At 38.3% G+C, this 19,543-nt stretch overlaps 2 protein-coding genes across 2 annotated transcripts in view; one reads left to right on the top strand and one right to left on the bottom strand.

The window, feature by feature from the left end:
* Window positions 1–19,543, bottom strand: part of LOC126802774 (uncharacterized) — a 51,532-nt gene that overhangs the window by 4,080 nt on the left and 27,909 nt on the right. The gene's annotated exons all lie outside the window — the stretch shown is intronic.
* On the top strand, window positions 4,102–7,349 carry LOC126802761 (receptor-like protein EIX2). Its single transcript, XM_050530455.1, has 2 exons — window positions 4,102–6,938; window positions 7,038–7,349. Exon 1 carries the CDS (start codon window positions 4,117–4,119, stop codon window positions 6,922–6,924), a length of 2,808 nt encoding a protein of 935 aa, XP_050386412.1. The 5' UTR covers window positions 4,102–4,116; the 3' UTR covers window positions 6,925–6,938; window positions 7,038–7,349.

The following is a 19,543-nucleotide window of genomic DNA, read 5'->3' as shown; positions in this document are numbered from 1 at the left end:
CGGGTGAAAGTTTTCATTAATAAAAGTTGTTAGAACTTAGCACGCTCCCGTATATGTCAAAAGGGGACAACCCAATGAGAATGTTGTAAAACTCTGATTTGTATTGCTATTCCTGGGAGGGCCTCTACAAAATACCTTACTTATTAACACCATTTCTCATGATCTGTGATTGTGATCAGAGACAGGCAGATCCTCCTTGCCAAATCAAAAAAATTTCTTGTTACTTTTCAAATCATTGACTCATAGTGAAGTACCTCCGTAGCTCTGCCAACTTAAGAACAATGATTTTTGATAAATGATTGAATTTCACCGGCTATACACATCAGATAGGCTCTTAGTCATAGTGAAGTTACTAAGGACTTAGTTTATCCATCAGGCATCGTCGACTAACGCTGCTACTTTTGCCGTTGTAATACACTAAACGTCTAAAACCTTCGGATACAAGGCATACAACAGATACATGTGCTACTGCTTCTGCCTAAATCTGTCATTTACAAGTGCTTCAGATTTTTAATTTGTATATTATTCTCCATTATAAATTTTTTGGCCGGGTACCAATTCATTCATGGTATCAACAACTACTTGCAGTGTCACAACCCCGAAATTTCGAATGATAAAAAATTTGAATTCGAAGCCATGAAAATTCTAAACTAATCCCAAATATATTGAAATCATCTTATAGCAACAGTGTATTGAAACTAAATTCATAGTACGACTCAGGCGACTTGAATAATACATAACCAGTTTATATCTTAAGTATTATAACAATTGGAAATGTAATATTCACTCAATCCTCACCACAAACAGAAGAAAGAAATCCTCAGTAATCTTCCGAGTAAGCCCTCTGAGCTTGCTAATCCCCACATGCAGAACTATCCCCTACACCATCGATTTGGTGGACCAGGATTGTAAACACAAACCCGGTAAGCTTTTCAGCCCGTATGAGTAAACCAACATTATAACATACATCACATACAAGGAAATGTAATAGATAACATTTTAAGACATGTGTACTCATGAGACACTAGGCAGCCCATCGGGTTACCCAGTATTATTTTAAAATATGTGTACTCATGAGACACTGGGCAGCCCATCTGGTTACCCAATATCATTTTAAAAACATGTGTACTCGTGAGACCTAAGCAACCCATTTGTTACCCTTCATGCAGTACACCAGCATACAGACTAGAGCTCTAACTGATCATAACTGACACCCGGCCAAGGCTTGGTTCCGATTTAATGCCAACATCGTTCGAAGACCAGAAAACATTTTAACAAGATTCAATGTTAAAACCACGTATAATATAAGAATTCACACATGTTTATGTACTACAACCAAGCGACTCTCGCATAACAATATATGTAAAGTCACTCCAATAATCTATTATACCGGAAGGTACATTATCTCCCTTCCAGTCTCATCTGCCACAATTAATCAAAAACAATAATTTCACAATTTAAATAAAAACTGTAACATTAAAGAATATAACAACCCATATATATGTATTGTATTTACCATTTTTGTACACATACACAACGCACTATATTATATAGATGTCACAGTTCACTCTTTTAAAAGAATCACAAATATGAGTCACCGCCAATGGTAGACTTGTTATGGTGAGATTTACTCACCTTATTTCCTGCGTGCAACTTCAACGACATCGAGGGTGATTCCCTCACTCGTTTTGTCGGTCATCTAATAGCATAAAAACGTGCTTAGAAAATAACCCGTAAAACCTCAGGTGAATATTAATTACAGCTGAAACAATGTTTCATATTGTGCACAAAATACTGTTCACGCGCCACCCTCTAGCAGCCGCGGGTGGCGCTCTCATGCCGTCCAAACAGTTGCGCGTGAGCTTGCTTGCGGCCACAAATTCCACCCCTCTTCCCACTTGTTTCATCCTACAGCCTAACGCTGTCTCCCTGCCGCCCACTTCCTCCCATACGCCGCCCTAGGCAGCGGCACGCGCACCACCACCATCTCCGGCCAAACTTCTACAATTTACAAAATTCCCAACATAAAAAACGTGGATTACACGGACTAGATTGTAACCGTACCTGCAACTAGCTCGGATTAGGCCAGAGGTCGCCGGAAACGCCGCTGCAAGTGATCGGATCGATGGTTGGAGATCGTGATTAAACCGGCTTGATTCGAGCTTCAATTCACCTAGGATCGGAATCAGAGGAAAGAAGGACTACAGAAGGAAGCGTCGCAAGCTCTGGCGTCGCCAAAGACGGAGCTTGGACGACAATGCAATTGCAGAACTTCAAATCGCCGATATGGCTTCTAGGCGGCGATGGGCGGCGTGCCACGTCTACGGGTTGGAGTAGCTGACCGTGCGGTTGTCTTGAGACTGTTCACGTATTACTATACAAATACATATTAATTATGTATTCTTGTACGAGTACATACTATTTACGTATTTCTGTATAAGTACATACTGTTTACGTATTCTTGTATATTCATGTACTATTCAATCGTAAATACTGTCTCAGTAAATAATAATTACCGATTTACCCTTCAGAAATTACTTTTACAATTATTGTACGTAATTTACATTTACCGTATATAAAATAAATTCACATTTACTGTACGTAAAATAAATTCACATTTACTATATGTAAATTACTTTTTACATTCACCGCACATAAAATAATTTTTACAAAAATTACTGTTTGAAATCATTGTTCACACGCCGCCGCACATGGCGGCGCGTGGGGTTCACGCGCCACCTCCGCCGACAGCGCATGGCACTCACGCACCTATCCTAAAAGCGGTGCGTAGCTCGCCACCGCCGCCCAAAACTCCTTCATTTTCTCCCCTCACCGCCCCCACTGCCTCCTGCCGCCCCTACCCTACTCCACATGCGCTCACGTGCCGCCACAGACAGCGAGTCGCGCCGCTCCTCTACCTCCGATCAAAACAATATACCACCAACATGAAAATCAAAGAATGGGAGGAGACGATCACACCATTACCTTCAACTTGCCCAAAACCGGCCGGAGACCGCCGCAGTCGCCGCCGCAAAGTCTCGGATTCGAGGGGAGGAGATCGATGGCGTCGTCGCTCGAATCGAGTCTCACCGTAGGTCAAATTGCGTCGAGGAGGAGGAGGGAGAGCTAGTCATCGTGGCCCCGAGCTCCTGTGACGCCGGCGACGTAGAGATCGACGGTGCCGAGTTGGTGCTTCGTCCACGCCACTGATTATCTGCCTAGGGTGGGCCGCCATCACCACCGGCCGATGAGTTGAGGCCGTGCGATCCCAATGACACCGGAAGTGTCAAAAACGGAGGCCGGTGGAGGGACATCGTCGGCGAGGGGTGTGAGGGTCGGGGAGAGAGAGCGATCGGGGAGAGAGAGAGAGAGAGAGAGAGGAGAGAGAAAGGATTGAGGCGGGGTGAGGGTTTCCGAAAATGGAAACCCTAGCTCCAATTAATTCCCTTTCATACTCATTTCCAAAATTGGAAACTGACTTCCGTCGTTAATAACTTTCACGTACGACGTCCGATTAGAACGCGTGACGTGTCCACGAACTTGTATCGACGAGCTCTACACTTTCGTGAAGGAATTTTTCGCAACCGAACGATGGAGTAAAAGTTGATTCTCGCGTCGCGGAAACGTAACGTTTTTCTAATTAAAATTTCTGATAACGGTTCCGTTTTTTTTTCGATTTACAATGTCGTGAGGCGAAACATTGCGTTTTATTAATCGTACAAAGTTTATAAAATTTCTACCAAATCAAATAAATCGATCTCGAAAAATCGGCTCATTACATATGAATTAATATTTATGGACTTCGCGAGTCAATAGAAGCATATTATGGTCGAAACTTCTAAGCAGAAACGAACAAATACATAAGTCGATACGTCTTTTTTAAGTTCTCTATCCTGGTATTATATTATGCATATGATTCCGTAGAAAGTCAAGTCCGTCAATATCACACAGTTTCAAATGATTGTGGCACCGGTAAAAATGCCATATATTTTTCTAATGTTACATGGCAACAGTTTCTCGATCATATGAAGCAGTCATAAATCCTTGATTGCTTGATAGATAACTAGTCGTTACAAATCGCAGATTTTTAGTTCTGCTTCTTCTTTAGTCATATTAATGCATTCTATTAAGATGGTAGGAAGGAAACTTGCATATGCGATATTATTGGTTCTTATGCTGTTCCATGGATTCAAATACTCATCAGCATTAGTCGGGAACCAGGATGCAGATGCTACCATGACCGGGATGAGGTGCATAGAGAGGGAAAGGCTGGCTCTTCTTGCTTTCAAGCAAGGCCTCATGGTTGATATCAAGAGGGAAATACTTACTTCATGGGGTTCAGCAATAGATTGCTGCAGTTGGGAAGGAGTCTACTGCAACAACCAGACTGGACATGTCATTCAACTTCATCTTCATTACAAATTTTTACAAGGTACTGTAAGTCCTAAACTCATTGAATTGCAGCAGTTGGAGTATTTGGATCTCAGTCTAAATGATTTCAATGGGAGCCAAATTCCAGAGGTCATTGGTTCTCTGCCCAATTTAAGATACCTTGACCTAGGTTGGGCCAGTTTTGGTGGTCGAATTCCATATCAGCTTGGAAACCTTACTAAACTGGAACATCTGGACCTCAATTTTAATCCCCTTCTTCATGCAGATACCCTCAGTTGGCTTACTCCTCTTTCTTCTATAAACTACTTAGACTTGTCTTTCACAAACCTCAGTAAAGTTTTCGATTGGCTGGAAACAATAAACAAACTCCCTAGTTTAAGAAACCTGACATTGTCAATTTGCGATCTTCCTCCTCCAATGTCTTTCACTCTTTCCCTCCTTAATGCTTCCAAATCACTTGCTAGAATTGATCTTTCTGGCAACTATGGTGTTGTCACTCCTTCAACACTGAAATGGTTGCGCAACTACAATTCCACCCTTTCTCATCTTACCCTTTCTAGCACTGGTTTAAGAGGTTTGGTTCCCACTGCCTTGCACAACATGACCTATCTCCAACATGTTGGTCTAAGTTTCAACCAACTTGAAGGAGAGATTCCGCATTCATTTGCTAAGTTGTGTGGCTTGCAGGGCTTGTATATTAATCAAAATAATCTCAGTGGACAGATTTTTGATTTTGTTCAAATATTGTCTACATGTCCTCAAAGTTCATTGAAAGATTTATATCTAGATGGGAACAAGTTAACTGGAACAATACCTCACAGTATTGGCCAAATGTCCAAGTTAGAGGTCGTCCGTCTTGGTAATAATTCCTTTGAAGGGGTGATCACACAAACTCATTTCTCAAAACTCTTCAACCTAAAGCAATTGGATTTGTCCTCTAATTCACTAGCTTTAGACTTCCATTCTGACTGGATTCCCCCTTTTCAATTGAAATTTATATTGTTGGGGTCTTGCATGATGGGGCCTCACTTCCCAGAATGGATTCGAACTCAAAATAATGTTGTTCAGCTTGATATTTCTAATGGTGCAATTGCGGGTATCCTTCCAAGTTGGTTTTGGGATTTATTCAGTAATGTATTGACTATGGATCTTTCAAGCAATCAACTTGAGGGAACAATTGCAGATTCAAGTGTGAGGTTTGCATATAATCCTCAAGTAAATTTTAGTTGGAACCAGTTCGGAGGACCAGTCCCTTCATTTTTTACAAGTGCATCATCTCTAGATCTCTCCAACAACAAATTCTCAAACTTGGAGTCTTTCTTGTGTCCAACGAACTTGAGTTATTTAACGTTCCTTGACCTTTCGAGCAACCACTTATCTAGTGATCAACTTCCAGATTGTTGGATTCATTTTGAACGTCTACGCTTTCTTGATTTGAGTAACAATACTTTATCTGGAAGAATTCCTACAACAATGAGCACGTTGTCTTCCATCAACACTATGAAGCTAAATAACAACAGATTTTGGGGAGAATTGCCTTCATCCTTAGATAACTGCACAAAATTAGGACTCATTGACCTTGGAGAAAACAATTTCTCAGGCTTGATACCTAAATGGTTAGGTGTTGGACTTCCAAATTTGACTGTTATTATCCTAAGGTCTAATCACTTTAATGGTACCATGCCATTAGAGTTATGTCATCTAGCATTCATCCAAATTTTGGATTTCTCTGTGAACGATTTATCTGGAAGTATACCAGAATGCCTCAACAATTTGACTACTTTGGCAACAAAAGGATATACTAGTCTGACCATCCACAATACATTCACGTCCTCTGGTTATAATAATTTGGTTGGTTTCGCTGGTGATTATGACAATGAAGTATCTTTCATATGGAAAGGAACAATGTCCAAATACAAGACCACTCTGGGACTGGTAAAGAGAATTGATCTCTCAAGCAATAAATTGACGGGACAAATTCCAAGTGGTATCACCACTCTTGTGGGGTTGATTTCATTGAATCTGTCAGGAAACTTTCTTAAAGGAGAGATCAGTCAAGACATTGGCAAGCTGCAGTCATTAGATTCTCTTGATTTATCAAGCAATCAGCTAGAAGGAAGAATTCCCATCAGCCTTGCTTGGATATATCAACTTAGTTTCTTGAATTTATCCTATAACAACCTGTTTGGAGAGATTCCAATTGGCCCTCAGCTCCAAACATTTGATGCAGCTTATGAAGGAAATCCTCAACTGTGTGGACCTCCACTACATAAGGCATGTCCTCAAGACGATACAAATCCGCATACCTTGGAAGCTGATGATGAACTTATAACGAAGGAATTTTACTTCAGTATGGGGCTTGGGTTTGTTGTTGGATTCTGGGGAGTTTGTGGGAGTTTGATTTTCAACAGGTCATGGAGGTATGCGTACATCAAGTTCATAACTGATATAAAAGATTGGTTCTGCCGCCTTTGCCTGAGGCTAGTTTTGATCAGCCGGCGTCTAAAGCATATGCTTCTGCTTCATATATAGTACATCCTGAGCAGGTAATCAATCTTTTTCTACATATATCTATTCACATCTATTCATCATCGTTTGGTCTTTTCCAACCTGACTAGTAATTTATGACTTCCTTTTATACACAGGGCCAGCTTCTTGTAAGCCAATTAAGTAGCTAGAACATGCACACTTCTTCTCAGTTAAAGAGTACAGAGGTTCAATCACTTTAATGCACATGTATAAACATAAACGTACGCACTTTCACTTATAATATTCTTCACTTATATTTTGATGTTGTACACTTTCATTTATTTTCTCTATCTTTCCTTGTGAGTTGGGAGGTTTGTTGAGTTTTCTGCTTTTTTTTGTTTGTTTTTTGTTTTGTGATTTCTACTGTTACTGTTACTGTAATAACTATATTGGAGGACTCTTCAAACTAATTACAGTTTGGCATACAATTTCCCCTGTTTTATAATGTCTATTTTGTATTTAAGACATACCAGAGGGTACAGTACAAGTAGTGTACGTAATACATGATAACGTACTACACAAATTAAAACAAGAAAGGAATTGTCAAAAAAAAAAAAACTAAAACAAGAAAGGTTGCTGAGCTATATATATCTTTTCCTCCTACTCTACAAATTAGTCACTGATAGCGCAAAAACACCTAGAAAGATACCCTATTATCAAATCAATTATATCAATGTAGTAAATAGTAAATATGAGTCATTACCGCAGATGATTGATGAAACTAAGACTTAAAAACACAAACAGACGCGTAAACCAGAAATCTGACAAACTTAACTTAGGAGCGGAAACCTAATTAATTAGCTAATCTAGACTTAACCAAAAATTACTAAATTAAATAGAAACTAACTAGACACAGTGGCGGACGACCACACAAATTTTGAGGGTATTCGGAATTGGTTGGATTGGTCAACCAAAATAAATAAGACATAAATACTGTTGATAACAGAATATTAAAAAGTAAATATGGATGTAAATATGAGAAAAACAATAGCTAGAGACTTCTCTCCACCACTAGATATGTTTCAATCACCCCAAACAATGTCAATAATTATAGATGAATGCACTCACAGTTAAGACAATGTCGTTAGGTCATTAACCGTATTAGTTATCTTACTTGTCATGTTAAGTGAAATGTCGGTATCGACTTAACTATATTCTCAATTAATTGATCAATGAAATGTTGGTATCTAGATTAAAATAATTAAAATCATGAAATTTCTAAGAACGTTTGAGTAACAACAAAGAATCTAATGTCAATGTCGGTAGCCTTAGATTACTAAGGAATCACTTCACACAAGTACCTGCAAAGAACTTGTTATCTCTCACATAATATGCAACGATATGATGGTCATATATATATTCAAGATAATAAAACCCGAAAACATGCATCAAAGTAGCGATCCAATGAGACATGCAATATAATTATCAATGAACAATCAGTGAAGAAATTCTCATCTAAAATTATATAAATCAATTAGAGTTTGAAATCGAAGACATATCTAGAGTTTTGATTAGCCTCCTAACTATCCAGAAATTTAGTTACACATAATCTTGAATAAAAGCACCAAAGAATACATGAGAGATGAATTAAAAGAGAAGAGACCGAACTTCCTTTTTCTTGTGGAGGCTTGATGAGATTTTAGCACCTTGAGGAGATGTGGAGTTGTAGCTTGAGGAGATTGAAGGTGACTTCGCTTCGACTCTCCCTGTCCGTCTTCTCCCTTTCTCTTCTCTTATTCTCTCTATTTTTTCTTCCCTCCTCTCTCTCTCTCTCTCTCTCTCTCTTGGTTGGTTGTGGAAAAATAGTGTGTATGGAGATGGTGGTGATGAAGGTTTTTATAAAGGAGAATGATGGTGGAAAAAGTAGAGAAAATGAGAGATAATGGTGTAGTGAGTGAGGTGGTTGGTTATGAAATAAGTGGGTGATAAATGAGGAAGTGGGTGATTATAGAAGAAAGTGGGTGATCATGTAAGAAAGTGGGTGATCATAAAAGAAGTGAATGACCATGGAGGACGTAAATGATCATGGATAAAGTGTGTGATAAAAAAAGAAATGATGGACCTAGAGGTGATGATTACATCCAAAATAAAATCAGATTTTTGCATAATATAGGTGTGGATTTTTGGACAATGGGGAGCTATGATTTTGTGAGAAAGAAAGAAAAATGGTGTAGTTAAATCTCAACTAAAAAGATGAGATTTAGTTGTGATAGAACAATGTGTTGCTCCTTCCTTCCTCTTCGATAAAATTAGCCCAAAAATGCATGACACCACCAAAAGTGGTGGTGGTGGGAAAATTGCCGAAATTTCACATTTTTCTCTTCTTGTCAAGATATTCGATTTATGAATTGGATTTCCCTCTCTTTTTTCTCTCTTTTTTTTATTCCACTTCAAAATACCTAAAAACAAATAAAATTAATTAAAATATAAAAACATTACAAAATAACTAAGTAAAATGAATATTTAACACAATAAAAGTCACATAAATATGTGACTATCAGTCATCAAGTCTTTTTTTTTTTTTAAGTTATGTACTGAAATCACTTAAACTCACAAGAAAGCAAATGACACGGAAGGAATGCTACGAACTACCTTGTGCACTTGAAATTTAATATCCAAAACATATCTGTAATAACCTCATTATTTTCACCCCCTCTCTTCGCACCCGCCCCTTTAGAGGCAAAAATTTACTTCCGACCCGACCCGACTTTTCTGGCTGACTCTAGCGGTTTTAGGTGACCGGGACAACCCAGATAGCTTCATTTCCTCCTTGTGCTCCTCCATGTGTTGGTGGATCATGGAGTAGCACGCCGGTTTCCACGCATCGAAGCCCGGAAGTTGACCCAGAATCCCGTCGGTGATCCGGTTGTATTCTTCAATTTTCCGGCGATTTCCGGTGAGTGTAGGTTTCACCACCGGTCTCAAACTCCTTGTCTCAACATCATTAACAACCCCTGTAAAGGTTTTGAGCTAAATCGAAAGGTAAGAACTCGAACCAAGAAATTTCAATTCTAGAGTTCTTGATTTGAGATTTTTCGGAAATTTCGAAATTGGAGGTTTTAAGCTTTGAATTAGACTTTGTGGTGAACTAGGAAGTTGTTCTGTAAACAGTAAATGCGAACAGTATTTAGTAAAACAGTAAATTTGAACAGTGTTGAGTAAAATAGTAAATTTAAACAGTGTTTTAAACATGAACATTGTTTTATGAACAACATTTAGCTGTACTGAAATCGTCACCTGATATTTTACGTATCATTTTCTAAGAATTTTATCATGCTATTAGGTGATCGACGAAACGAGTCGGGAAATTACTTTCAGTGTTGTGGAAGTTTCACGCATGAAATAAGGTGAGTAAACCTCACAATGATCATCATGATCGAAGTAGTATTATAATTATTAAATTTAGTTTGAGTTGTCACCATAGTCGTTGCATCACTAGTTTATATAAATTATTTTAAAAATATATTTTAGTTTAAATTACGTGAACTTGATCGTTTACGGTTCATGGGTAAGTGAAACGCTATTTTAATAAATAACTTTAAAAAGGTTTAGTGATTATGGACTATGGTGAATGTGAGTAAATCTCACTATGACGAGTCTACCATTGGCGGTGACTCATATTTACGTTTTCTTAAAAGATCGAATTCTGACATGTATATAATATAGTGGGTTGTGTATGTGTGTATAAATGGTAAATACGATATATATATATATATATATATATATGGATTGCTATATTATGTACTGTTACGTTCTTATTTTCAAATGAATTATACTGTGGCAACTATATTTATTTTATTTGAGCAAGAGTCGCTTGTGTAGTACAATAACATGGGTGAATTGTTATTGTACGTGGTTTTAACATTGAATTTTGTTAAAACGTTTTTTTGTCTTCGGACTTGTTTTATATCTTCGGACGTGTTTTTCTGTCTTCGACCTGTCTTTGGACGTGTTGGCATGTTGGAACCTAGCCTTGGCCGGGTGACGGTTATGATGCAGTTAGAGCTCTAGTCTGTCTGCCGGTGTACTGCATGAGGGGTAACAGATGGGTTACCGGCTTATGAGTACCCATATTTTTGGATATTGGGTAACATATGGGTTGCCCAATGTGTGGCGGCGTACTGCATGAGGGGTAATAGATGAGTACCTGGGTCTCATGAGTACCCGTATTATAAATGTATTTGGGTAAACAGATGAATTGCCCGATTTCTCATGAGCACTTATATTTTCAGATATTATTGGATAACCAGATGGGTCGTCTTGTGACTCATGAGTACATTTATAATTAATAACGCCCATAACCTCTAGGTAAAAGACAGCTTCTTGAGCTAGCAAAATTGACAGAATTCCAAATATACTGTATGTGTATAGTGCACGATGATTTCATCAAAGAAAAAAATTCCTATACACGTAATGCTATTTAGTTTTGGAACGAAACAGAGTGATTAAAAACAAAACAGAGTATTACCAGGACATCTTAATTAAATAGTGGAATAATTTGAAGTACTAGGGATCAAATCAAGCAAAGGAGTTTAAATACAGATATATCAAAAATCTTTTATTAACATCTAAAATATGTTTATATGTTGATAGCAAAAAAAAAACGTAGTGATGAATGAAAATCAGCATATGCTGCTTCAGAGTGAAAACATGGTATTTCCCTAACATAATCTCATTTTTTGTTTATTTACCGCAACTTTTTTGAATAATTTAACCTTGCAAAATATTGAATTTTAACTCTGAGATTGAGAATTTGAGATCACTCCAAGCATATCAGAAGTTCAAGGCTCTCTGTGAGCAATTGCTGAACACAAGCACTATATATCTTAATAAACTAATCTAATATGGAAGATTGCACATCATACCAAGTCAAGTCATTACAGTTGCATTGTGGATTTAGATTCAAGCTGTAGTAGCAGACTAGTTGATGAAGATACTTGGGTCCGACTAATGTAGTTTTCTATCAATAAGTTGTGGCTATCTATTGCTGCCTCTCTTTTACGTTCAAAAATCATTTCATGTGGGCACTGGTTTCTATTATAGCAATAGTAGCAGATGCATTTCAATTTCCAAGTGATTGCGAAAGGAGTTGGCGTACATGTTGTTAGTCAAGCTGCCAAATGCAAGTGGTGAGACTAGAGAAGACATCTTACTTGAGTTTTTGGGTCATTACATATTCTCAATGATCCTAATATTTTTCAAGAATCACTGTCAATATACTTTCAAGAATCACTGTGAAATTACAGAGTGAAGTTCCAATTTTGACATACTTTTCGGTCAAATTTTTTATCATAAGCGATTCAATATTTAGGTATGCTATTCAAGATCATCTCTACAAAATTTCATCTAATTCGGACATCGTTAATGTATTGAAATTAGATTAAATCAATGAATGAATTAAAATTGTTCAACGTGAACCGTTCGTGTAAATCTCAATTTTGAAAGCACAAACTATTGTCAAATTGGATGAAACTTTGTAGAGATGATCTTGAATAACATACCTAAATATTGAATCGCTTATGGTGAAAAAATTTAACCGAAAAGTGTGTCAAAATTAGAACTTTACAGAGTAAATTCAGAGTGAAGCTTCACTCTTGATAGAGACTATATATATATATATATATATATATAAGATTCAATAATACTACCAAGTCAAGACAGGACCATGTACATTTGCATTGTGGAAAATTATTAATTTTTTGGGTTCTATTTCTAGCCGACAGAGATACTTGGGTCTAATTTTTCCTGTTTTTTAATTAAGTTGTAATTATCTATTGTTGCCCGTCTTTTATGTTAAGCTTATCTATCACCATCACAATCTCAACGCACCTCTCAGTGTTGTTAAGATATTTTGTAATTTATGCATGCAAAGTAATTAAGTTTGAAGTTATTCTGCGAAATTTGAAGGAACTTTAGTGTTCTGAGCTTTGTGGTACAAGCAAAATTTATACGGAAATGACCTCCTAATTTCGATAACGACTTAGCACTGACTTCCAGAAGTGCAAGGCAGCCAATGAAATTCAAGAACGTAAGCTCATCATGATTCTTTTCTTCTTTCTGGGTTTTTCATGAAGTGACATTATGTTAGATAAGACTGACTGAATTGGCATAATGGCATACTGGTGATAGTGGTGCACTGCAGTAACAAGTTTCATCCAAGTCAAGTCAATACAGTTGCATTGTGGAAATTATAACTTCTTTGGATTCTAGTGGTAGCAGACGGGGATAATTGGGTCCAATTTTTCTTTCTTTCTATCAAGTTGTGCATTACTATTGCTGCGTCTCTTTTACGTTCAAATGAATATGTGGGCACTGGTTTCTTTTATAGCAATAGCAGCAGATGCATCGCAATTTCCAAAAGATTGCGAACGGAGTTGGAATACATTGTTAGTCAAGCTCCCATATCCAAGTGGTGAGACCACACGAGGACTTACTTGAGTTTTGAAGTCATTAGTCATTACAGAATCTGGATAATATTTTCAAGCCTCACTGTCTATAAAATTAATAAAAATTGTAATTTCCTAATTTCCTCAACTCATTGAGGTCCAATTCGGATATTCGAAGACTTACGTTTGATAGTTTCATAGTTTAATAACAGAAACAGAGTGCTAAAGGTCAACAGAGTATTTCTCATATCACATATCTCTTATTTTAAGGTAGAATCTATTTTTTTAAAGGACCGCAAGGTAGAATCTATTTACATGAATAATAATGGATCCACTTAAACTATGGCAGTAAGCAGAGATTTAGATAGGAAAGAAAGATTATAGAGTGATGTAGGCCCATCGATTTTCCAGAATGAAGAGCACTGTGATAAACTGGTGACAACAACTGATATGGAAGACTCAATGATACTACTACGCCAAGTCAATACAGGGCCACGTACATTTGCATTGTGGAAAATTGTATATTCTTTGGATTCTATTTCTAGCGGACAGAGATACTTGGGTCCAATTTTTTCTGTGTTTTAATTAAGTTGTAACTATCTATTGCGGCCTCTCTTTTACGTTAAGCTTATCGATCACCATCATAATATCAATGCACTTCTATGTGTTCTTATATTATTTTTAAGTTACGCAAAGTAATTAAGCTTTATGTTATTATACATAATTTGACAATGTCACAATCCCGAAATTTCGAATAATAAAAATTCAAATTCGAAGTTATGAAAACTCTAAAAGAATCTCAAATATATTGAAATTATCTTATAACAACAGTGTATCGAAACTGAGTTCACAGTACGACTCAGTCGACTTGAATAATACATAACCAGTTTATACCTTAAGTATTATAACAAATGGAAATGTAAAATTCACTCCATCAACACCACAAACAGAAGAAGGAAATCTTCAGCAATCTTCAGAGTAAGCCCTCAGAATTTGCTAATCCCCACATGCAGAACTATCCCCTACACCATTGAATTTGTGCACCAGGATTGTAAACACAAACCCGATAAGTTTTTCAGCCCGTATGAGTAAATCAACATTATAACATACATTGTCACAACCCCAAAATTTCAAGTGTTAAACTCGAAATTGAAGTCATGAAAAACTCTAAAACAATCTCAAATAAATCGAAATCATCTTATAATCACATCGTATCGTAACTGAGTTCATAGTACATCTCAGTCGATTTGATTATTACAAAACTAGTTTATAATTCAAGCATTATAACAAATAGAAATGTAAAATCCACTCAATTCTCATCACAAAATAGAAATAATGAATTCTCGAAATCTTCAAAGTAGCCATCCAATTCTGCTAATCCACACATGCAGAACTATCCCCTACACCATCGAATAAGTGCACCGGGATTGTAAACACAAACCCGGTAAGATTTGCAGCTCGTATGAGTAAATCAATACTATAACACGCGTAGCATACAAGAGAAAATACTGAAAACCTTTAATTATAAATGCACTCATAAGTTACAGGACGACATATCTGGATGTCCAATAATATATGAAAATATAAGTACTCATGTGACATTAGGCAACCCATATGTTTACCCAAATTACATTTATAATACGGGTACTCATGACACCCAGGTACTCATCTGTTACCTCTCATGTAGTACGCCATCACACACTGGGCAACCCATGTGTTACCCAATATCACAAAAATATGGGTACTCATGAGACCCAAGTAACCCATCTGTTAGCCCTCATGCAGTATACCGGCAGACAAGCTAGAGCTCTAACTGAATCGTAACTGTCACCCGGCCAAGGCTAGGTTTCGATACTGCCAACACGTCCGAAAACAAAAAACGTTTTAACATGACTCAAAGTTAAAACCACGTATAATACAATCCTCACATGTTATTGTACAAAAACCAAGCGACTCATGTTCATATAAAATAAATATTGGTGCTATAAATAAACTCATTTGGAAATAAGAATATGACAGTATATAATATAGCAACCCATATATATGTATTGTATTTACCATTTATACACATACACAACCCACTATATCATATACATATCATAGTTCGGTCTTTTAAATAAATAGTAATTATGAATCACCGCCAAGGGTAGACTTGTCATAGTGAGATTTACTCACCTTATTTACTTGAGCGTAATTCCACAATACCGACTGCAAATCCTTCACTTGTTTTGTCGATCACCTAATTGTATAATAAAGTGGTTAGAAACGTTACGTAAAACTTCAAATGCCGAATCAGTACAACTGTTTACTGTTCAGCAATTTACAGTTTTTACGTAATTACTGTTCATATAAATACTGTTCATGTACATACTGTTTACGTATTACTGTACACAAATGTAATGTTTCCTTGTAATTACTGTTCCAGTAAATACTAATCAACGATTTACTATTCAGAATATTACTTTTACACTTACTGTACGTAAATTATTTTTTACAATTACTGTACGTAAATTATTTTTTACAATTTACTGTACATAAATTACTTTGTACAAAAAATTTACTGCTCACACGCCACTCACAGTGGCAGTGCGTGAGGCTCATGCGCCACGTCAAAACCCGCGCGTGGTTTGCCCACCGCCGCCCAAAACTCTCCCCTCTCCTCTCCTCCTCCCTTCCACGGCCTAATTCCGTCTTCCTGCACTTCCAAAACTCCCCACGTGCCGCCACAGACGGCGACACGCGCCACTCCAACCACTCAGACCAAAACTCAACAAAATCACAAACTTTGAACATGAAAGATGAAGAACATGCAGAGATGATCACAACCATACCTTCGTTGCAACCCAGATCGCCAGGGATTGGCCGAAAAGACGCCGGGAACTTTCGAAATTCCCAAGCTCACCTCCGACGTTAAAACCTTAGATTTGAGCTCTAATTTCTTTCTACACTCCGCCCAAAGGTCAATTTGCAAGGTTCTATTGCTCTATTCACCGGCGATGAAGCTTGAATCGGCGACGAGGGAGGATGCGTCTCGCCCGGGGGTTGGAGTAGTCAAGCTTGCGGCGGACTTGGGACCGGCGGTGAGAGCCATGCCGGCCGGAGGCGTGAGAACGGCGAAGGATTTTTCTTGAGAGGGGGTTGGGGTCGAGAGGGAGAGGGGGCTGCGGGGAAGAGAGAGAGAGCAATTTTTTTTTCTATTTTTGGAAACTTGGGTTTCAAAAAATCTCATTTTATACAATTTTCAAAATCAGAAACCAACTTCCGTCGTCAATAACTTTCACATACGACGTCCGATTAAGGTGGTGACGTGTCCGCGAACTTGTATCGACGAGCTATACAACTTTCGGTTAGGAAGTTTTCGGAGATGAGCGACAGAGTAAAAGTCGACTCCCGTGTCGCGGAAACATAACATTTTTAAATTTTAAATTCTGAAGTCGGTTTTTGTTTCGTTTTGCATCGACGAGAAAACGAAAACAAAATGTTATTTATTCAATTCGCAAATTAAATGACTTACAATAATTTTTACATCACAAACCCGAAAATCAGGGTATTACATTCTAGTGCTCTACTCAACAAACAACTGCGGATATCTTGTCTTCATATCCGACTCTAACTCCCAAGAGGCATCGCCCTCATCACGGTGACTCCACAATACTTTAACTAACTCTACCTCTTTCCTACGAAGCTTCTTTGTGGTTCGGTCCAAAATACGGACTAGCTCAATAACAAAGGTGTCATTCTCCCTCACCTCTATGAAGTTGTGATCAATCACATGCGACTCATCTCGTACATACTTCTTCAACATGGAAATGTGGAAGACGTTGTGAACGTCAGACATGCTAGTAGTTAAAGCTAGTCGATAGGCCAATTCTCCTACCTTCTCAAGAATCTCAAAGGGCTGACCATACCTCGGAGCTAAGTTTCCTTTCTTGCCAAATCTCACTACATCCCTCATAGGTGAGACTTTTAGGAACACGTGGTCACCGACCTCGAACTCGACATGTCTCATCTTTAAGTCTGCATAGCTCTTCTGTCTACTCTGTGCCGTTCGGATCCTATCTCGAATGATTGAGATATTCTCCGAGGTTTCTTGAACCACCTCCGGGCCCATTAGTGCTTCATCACCAACTTTGGCCCAACATATAGGTGATCTACATAGTCTACCATAAAGAGCCTCATAAGGTGCCATGCCAATGCTGGAATGGTAACTATTGTTGTAGGCTAACTCAATCAATCTTAAGTGATCCTCCCAACTTCCTTTAAAATCAAGCATACAAGCTCTTAACATATCCTCCATCACCTGATTCACCCTTTCTGTATGTCCATCAGTTTGAGGATGAAATGTGGTACTCATATCTAAGGTAGTACCCATAGCCCTTTGTAAACCACTCCAGAACATCGAAGTGAATCGTGCATCTTGGTCAAAAACAATAGAAACATGTGCTCCATGAAGTCTCACTATCTCATCCACATATAATTTCCCTAGCACATCCACCGAGTACTTCATTGATACTCGAAGAAAATGTGCCGACTTCATCAATCGATCGACAATCACCCATATAGCATCGTGACCTTTCTTGGACTTAGGCAGTCCAGTCACAAAAGCCATAGATATTTGCTCCCACTTCCAAAGAGGAATAGTCAATGGCTTCAACATGCTAGCAGGTCGTTAATGTTATGCCTTCACTTGCTGACACGTAAGGAACTTTGATACAAATTCTTCCACGTCTTTCCTTATCCCGTTTCACGAGAATTGTCTACATAGGTCCTTGTACATCTTGGTGCTCCCTGGATGTACTGTATAATGAGATCGGTGTGTTGTATGAAGGACCTCCTCCTTGAGGTCAGTACAATATGGGACACACAGTCTTGTCCCATACCTCAAACCTCTATCGGATCCAACTCTCCACTCTGATGGACATTCATCAAGCGAATCTACTACGAGATCTGCCAACTTAGCTTGTGAGAATTTATCTTGTGCTTGACCCTGAATGATCCTTGAGATTAATGTAGGTTGCACATAGACACTATGAAGAAAGACCCTTGGTTCTCTTCCTGATTGTACAAAATCAAACTCAGATGCAGTTTCGAGCATGATCCATTCTTGAACCATAAGAGAAGCTATCACACCCATCGGTTTCCTGCTCAAGGCGTCGGCCACCACGTTTGCTTTCCCAGGGTGATACTCTAATGTGAAGCCATAATCCTTAAGGAGCTCCATCCATCTCTTTTGCCTCATATTTAATTCCTTCTGTGAGAAAAGATACTTCAAACTCTTATGATCAGAAAAGAGTTGAAATTTCTCACCATACAAGTAATGCCTCCAAATACTTAAGGCAAAGACAACTACAACGAGTTCTAGATCGTGAGTGGGGTAGTTCTTCTCATGGACCTTTAACTGTCTAGAGCCATACGCAACCACACCTCCATGCTGCATTAACATACACCCTAAGCCTTGGAGTGAAGCATCACTATAAATGACATAGGCGCCCCCACTAGTGGGAATTGTCAACACATGAGCCGTGGTCAAGCTAGTCTTTAGTTTGTTCAAGGCATCCTCACATGTTTCTGTCCAGACAAACTGAACGTCCTTCTTAGTCAACTTGGTTAATGGCGATGCAATGCTCGAAAACCCTTCAATGAACCTCCGGTAGTAACTTACCAAACCAAGGAAACTACGAATTTCGGTAGGGTTCTTTGGACGACTCCAACTCTTCACTGCCTCCACTTTTGATGGGTCTACTAATACCCCATCTTTTGAGACTACATGACCAAGGGACTTGAGTTCTTCCTTCCAGAACTCACACTTCTCGAGTTTGGTGTACAATCTTGCTTCCTTTAAAGTTTGCAACACAATTCTCAGATGCACCACGTGCTCCTATTGAGACTTGGAGTATATCCGAATATCAATCAAAAACACCACAACAAACTCATCTAAGTACGGGCTAAAGATTTGGTTCATCAAACTCATAAAGACAGTCGGTGCATTTGTTAGACCAAAGGGCATGACAACAAACTCATAGTGTCCATACCTGGTCCTGAAAGCCGTCTTTGATATATCTTCTTTCTTCACCTTGAGTTGATAGTAACCGGATCTCAAGTTAATCTTAGAGAATACCGTAGCCCCTCTAAGCTGATCGAACAAGTGATCAATCATAGGCAAGGCATACTTATTCTTGATGGTCACCTTATTTAATTCCCTGTAATCCACACATAACCGCAAAGAACCATCTTTC

This window comes from Argentina anserina, chromosome 7, assembly GCF_933775445.1.
Source record: "Argentina anserina chromosome 7, drPotAnse1.1, whole genome shotgun sequence".
NCBI lineage: Eukaryota > Viridiplantae > Streptophyta > Magnoliopsida > Rosales > Rosaceae > Argentina > Argentina anserina.
The sequence above is the reverse complement of the archived record's forward strand: the minus strand, read 5'-3'. Positions and strand labels throughout refer to the sequence as shown.

Excerpts from the sequence above, each read along its gene's own strand:
- LOC126802761 (XM_050530455.1), top strand. The coding sequence starts at position 4,117 with ATGCATTCTATTAAGATGGTAGGAAGGAAACTTGCATATGCGATATTA.